General features: G+C 31.0%; 1 protein-coding gene across 8 annotated transcripts in view; it reads left to right on the forward strand.

The window, feature by feature from the left end:
* Window positions 1–5553, forward strand: part of LOC137641487 (longitudinals lacking protein, isoforms H/M/V-like) — a 127200-nt gene extending 121647 nt beyond the window's left edge. For 7 of the 8 annotated variants that reach the window (XM_068374104.1, XM_068374102.1, XM_068374101.1 and 4 more), the window contains one exon: window positions 829–5553. In XM_068374104.1, coding sequence (XP_068230205.1) covers window positions 829–1019 — 191 coding nt within the window. In that variant the 3' untranslated portion in view covers window positions 1020–5553. The remainder of the gene's footprint in view (window positions 1–828) is intronic. The other variant, XM_068374106.1, reaches the window with a different exon arrangement.
* The last annotated feature ends 447 nt before the right edge of the window (window positions 5554–6000 follow it).

Raw genomic sequence — 6000 nt, forward strand, 5'->3', positions numbered from 1 at the left:
GTCTAGCTCAGAGAGAGTGAATGGCCAAGATAAGAATATTTGACTTGCAGAATTTCAGAGATAAGAACCTGTTTGTCCAATAAAGAAAATTTTTTTAATTTCTTTTAAAAGTATTTTGTTTTGCCTAAAAAGATATGAATTCATGATACATAAGAAGGCCAGATAACTAGATAATGAGTGTTATCAAAATTGGCTGACTGAAAACAATGGAGATTAGGTGATTCAGGGGTATGAGGTGGATGCCAATGTTTAAATATGTTGGATTTGAAATCTAACTTACGAATGCATTCTTGGAATTTATCTCGATCATATGTACAGTAAATCACTTTACTGTAGTTCATGACTTGACTGTTTTAAACATTTTGGCACAATTACTATCAAATAAATTTAACATGGCACATTTTGACAGATTTTCAGCTCATATAATCATTATATATTTATGCATTGAAATTTATCAGAAAAAAAACATTAACAAACCTTATGGGTGAACCTTGTGAGTTATGAAGTAAAGTAAGTTGAATGGTAAACTATCTAATAATAATAATAATTAGATGATGGTAATTGATACCCAGGTCAGTAAAATGTTATACATACTTCAAAATTATTGTGCGAGCATTCCCTAGTGCTATATTTTTTTCATATTTTTTATTCCAGGTCCTATGTTGACTGTCTCATGGATTTACTAAAATCTGTAACATTTAGCTTTCTATGAATTCCGTAGAAATAGTGCGTAAATTACTGGAATTATAAGAATAAGATAGGCAAACTCCTTTAAGTGTATTTTGTCACAAGATAAACAAGAAAAAAATGTTTTCATTTCTTTTGCAGCAGCCTGTAAGAGCTTGTCCCATTCTTCGGAAATTGAAGTAAGTTCTGAAGGAAACGATAAGGGTACTGAAACTAATGAAGAACCAAGAGAGAAAGTGAATAACAACAATGTTGCTGTTGCACCCCAGATGAAAAGAAGTCAGATGAACACAAGAGCCAAGACTGCTACTGCAACAACAGTGAGTGTGTGACCTTAAATAAGGATATATGAAAAAATTTAAAAAATTATTTCCTTTTGGTGTTTATTTCTTGCAATTTGTATCCATCTCGGATTAATTTTAATTGTATTCATGGTATATGAATTGCAGTATTTAAGACCAAAATGGGTTGTGCCATTAGAACCGAGTGTTCCTTTGCCATCTTCTCCTTGCTCCTTACATTCACACATTTTATCAGTAATGATGTGAAACAAATTCTGTGAAAGAAAACAATATTCCACTTGTTACTAATATCAAGTGCTTTTTTGATGTCTGCTGGCACCATGTGTAGTTTGTATGCAGAAGACAACTATGTCTTTTAGTACAGTATTAGCATTGAATTTTAGTAATGATATTGCACTGCATAATTTGGATTGCACTTCACACATAATTGCATTCTTATACAGCATAAGTATTTGCTTGAAGATGTAATCCATTCTAGACCTGGGATAGATGTGCATTAAGTTTACATTCACATATCACTTGAACTGAATTATACTATTTTGTTCTTTTAAAGAAACAAAGAAGCCATATCAGCGTGCTCAAAACGACACATTCTATATATAATCAGAAGATAGGCTCTCATAGGATTAAATAGTGATTGCGATATATTTTAAAATAATGACCAAATCAATGAGTATACTGTTATAATGTTTGTTATAAAATAGACAGGCTGAAGATATCAACTCTTATTTTGCACTTGTTGCTCTCAGTCATTTGTTGGGTTTCATATATTTCAAAACAATGAGCGTTATATTTAAAGATTAGACATTATTGTTCTTATTTCTTGCAAGGCATGTTGAGTTTTCCCAAAAGAATTCCATGCTTTAGTTACTATCAGTGTTTAATGACTTGCTACTCTTAACATTGGTATACAATTATCATGATTCAATGTTATACCCAACAAAAACATTAGCCTTTGAAGCCTCATTGGGTAGACTCATATTTTTGAGGGAAGAGATCTTCGCAGTATTTAAGAGTGTGCAAAAAGATTTCCCTCAAATACTACAGTTTAAGGAAACATTACGATATTTATATTTTTCAATATCATTACCGCTTCAATGTATGAATTTTTGTTGTTAATTTTAGTAATATAAATGCAATTAGTGTAAAATAATACTACACTGCATATAGCTTTACAATATAGAAATTGTAAAATGTAGTACAAGTTCTGTTTTTGCTTCGCCCAAGAACGTTTTTATAATTGGTCAAAAAGTGTGAATTTTATAGAAGAATTTTATAGTGTCACAGATTAAGAAAAAATAATGAAGCATATCATGACTGGTAGAATATCATTGTTGCCATATCAAGGTAAGGAAACAGCTGCCATATCATATTGTTACGAGCACTAATTGCTATGTAGGAGTAGAGGAAATCCCATATAAGCCTTGTGCTAGTTATTTCGTATGTTCTTTGCCAAATAATTTTTCTTGTTCTTTGTCATTACAACATTGTCTTTCATTATTAACATGAGGTGATTTGAATGCTGTATATTTTTGTGCGCTTGTGATTAATTGCGAAATCTAGAGATTACCCATTTGGTTGATATGCAATCAGTGGCCAAACATTCAAGATTTTTATTGTGCCAAATATAACGTAAGTTTTGCCTATTTTTAATTGTCATGTTCAAGATGTCAAAAGTTATATGATTGTATGTCTTGCCAGTTATTTATTTTTATTCATATCTTTACCTTCTATTTTATCTTCTGTTATTGTTGAAATCTTGTTTTACTTTACTGAAACAGTTTCCCACTTCTACTTTGAGAGAGAGATTAGTTAGGCCTTTTTTTTCTTCCTTTTTTTTTATACATAGTACTGTACCATATATATTTTGAAGTGATATAAGAATACTACTTATCAATTGACTAGAAGTCTGCTATTCCATTGAACTATGCTTTCTATATCTTTTTGCTGTTTATCTTCTACTGAATTTCTTCCTCTTCTACCTGAATAATACACTGTACGTTTATTTCATTTTCTCTTTCCTACTATAGTTGTAATCCTACTGTTGTGGTACTGATGAAAAAGAATGGCTATAATTTAAAGGAGCCCCTCAGCATAACAGACCTCTGCTTAGACTTTATCTTCTGTAACATCACTATAGTTTTTTTGCTAGGCTAAATGAGATAGTTACAGGTTTGCATACACAGTATTAGAAGTTTTATGGAATGATTGTTGTTGGCTGTTGAATATCGAGTGTTCAAGTATAGGTTGTTTGCTTCTGATCAGTGTACAGCTCATCAGAAGGACAGATAAAATATGTAGACAGTTGTCCTTCAACTACCTGAAATTAAATGCCAGTGCAAATACTGTTATAGAAAAAATCCAAAGAATTTATAGTACACGAAGAATTGAATGCTCCTCATGCTAAATACAAAGGAAAATTCTTCCGAATGCCATACTTAGTCGGCATATCCTTCATGTTGTTATTAAAAGGATAGGTGAAATGAGAAAGCTTTAGGAATATTCTGATTGGGGTTGTTGTTCTTCAGTATGTATACTACTGATTTGAAATTTAATGTGCTAATATAAAATGTGAAATTGCAATCCACTAAAGCTTCATGAAAATATATTTGAAGAATAACTATTGCAATTGAAATTGACTTTTAATGCATTAGGGCAGTTAGTCTGTATGTTGACGTTCCTTTTGAGCTTTTATTTATTTGGATTTCAATAGTTGATTAAAGAATCCACTAGAGTTGGGAGTGTGTGGTGTGTCCTTTCGTTAAGGTTAACTTGATATCAGCATTTATGGGTTCAGTATTCAGTTTATTTGCATCCGTATGCTCCGAGGCTGTCCATTAGTTAGGTCTAGCTGATAATGCTCAATCCTTTAGAGAAGAATAGTCATCGTATAAAAAGTGAAAAAAAAAGAAATTTAATGTAGAAAATAATAAGAATTAACAAGCTCTAATATTAAGAGAGCCAAAAGTGTTTTTGAATAATTAATGTATTGATAGTCTGAAACTTAGGCAGAAGATAAAGTAATTAACCTCATTCATTTTCTTTTCCAGTTGTTATTGCTTTTACTCTATCTATCCATAATATATGTACATGGAATTTACAGTATGCATATACTGTGCATAGAATTTCATCTCTTAAGACAATTTCCAATGAAAAGTCTTACTTTTTTTCTGTCGGAAATTATGTTGCTTTCACCAACAAAATAAGTCCACTTGACAATATTAGGATTACCAGCAGTCTCTCGCTCTCCCTTCCCTCATATTTCCTTGTACAATACACTTTATGTCCAAGACTTTTTCTCTATTTACTAAAAGCAATGTTTATAAGCTAAAATGTCTTAATATTACTTCTTTGTGGTGGACAGATTTATACAGTACAGTATTGATATATTTTAATAGTAGTCTATAGATCTTGAATCTGCACCAATTTATCTTGCCATATTCACCCTTAGAGAAGTATTGCTGAAAATGTAGAAGTATATACCTGATGATCGTGCATGTTTTATACTCTTATTGCTAGATGTATGATTCTCCAATCAAAATCTCTTGATGGTTCCAAAACTGTCTGTATTTGCTAGGAAAAAAGCTTTGCCTATGGTACAGCATATCGAGTAGTAAAAGGCTATACATAAAAGGAGTTTTTCTAAGAAGTGTAATATCTATATACAGAAACATTATACTCTTGCCAAAGTATTTAGGCTTTGTTTTTCTGGGCTTTGAATGCTGCACATGAGCGAATACATTTTGACAATTTTGGTAGTCATCCCTATATTGCATATCAGTTGTACACAAAGCTTCCAATTAAGTGATAGTGTAATTTTATTATCATCATCCTTATCCATTCTAAATATACAAGTCCTGTTGATGAACAGCGATCACCATAAGGGATTTTGCCCAGTTTTATATTAAAGTGAATATTTCACTAATCTGCCACACCTCTTTGTGATATAACATACAGGAAAATAGTTCATTTAAATGTTTGAAGTACAGTCTTTATTTTTTTCGTATTGATAAAATATATTTGTACATATTTAATAGGAGTGCTGTTCAGAATTACAGATTTTGATGATTTACAGTGCAATTTTGTAATTCTTCCCCAGTACAAAGGGGCACACGAGAATGAGGGTTTTTAAGTCTGTCAAGTTATTTTCTTAATTCATATCTGAAGAGTTCTAAGTACAGTACAATATTTTTATATTTTTGAGGGATATCATTCCAGTCAGTTACAGTTAAGCGTTTAAGAAACATTGTGTTCACCTTTTTTTTTTTTTTTTTTAATTCTTAATCACCATAAATTTCAGTGGTAAAAATTATTTGCCAGTAGTAAATAAGGATAATGAGGTAGATATTGGAAATTAAAAAGTTTTAGGATGCTGCTTGTCCCAGACTCTAGCAATACTGTGGTACCAAACAAAGTTCTAGTATAGTAAATATTTTTGTGCTCAATTGTTTTTGATGATGACTTTTTGTCACTTTATAATTTTTGCCGTCTCATCCTTTAATCCAATTGAATGAATACAGTTTTGACCTTTCAACTATTTAGTAATTATAAAAGAAATTAGTATTTTATTTGTAATAATTAACCTTTAACATCACCTCCATTTTCAAAACATTTTTATAATGCATTGATAGTAGAATTGAAATTAAAATTATGTATTTGCATCAGGATGTTTTTACTGGAGATTTTGCTTCATCGCAAGCTCATTACTTTTATGAAGCCTATCCTTTAGCCATGCATAAATAGGCTTAGGTTAAATGTTGCATTTAGTTTGTATGGAATTTGTTTACGAATATGAAAAGGTCATAAACCTTCAGAAATAATCCTTGGCATAATAAATACAGGTACTGTACAGTACAGTAATAGGATTGAAGTGCTGTCCAAAAACATTTATTTCCTTTATGGCCTCTTAATAGAGCCTTAGTTTACCTCATACTTATTTCAGGCACAGCTTTAATGCAATGTACTAGTAATATTGTATAAAAAAACTCAAGTTGCTTGCAAATCAACAGAA

The sequence above is a fragment of the Palaemon carinicauda genome, chromosome 5, assembly GCF_036898095.1.
Source record: "Palaemon carinicauda isolate YSFRI2023 chromosome 5, ASM3689809v2, whole genome shotgun sequence".
In the NCBI taxonomy this organism is placed as follows: Eukaryota; Metazoa; Arthropoda; class Malacostraca; order Decapoda; family Palaemonidae; genus Palaemon; species Palaemon carinicauda.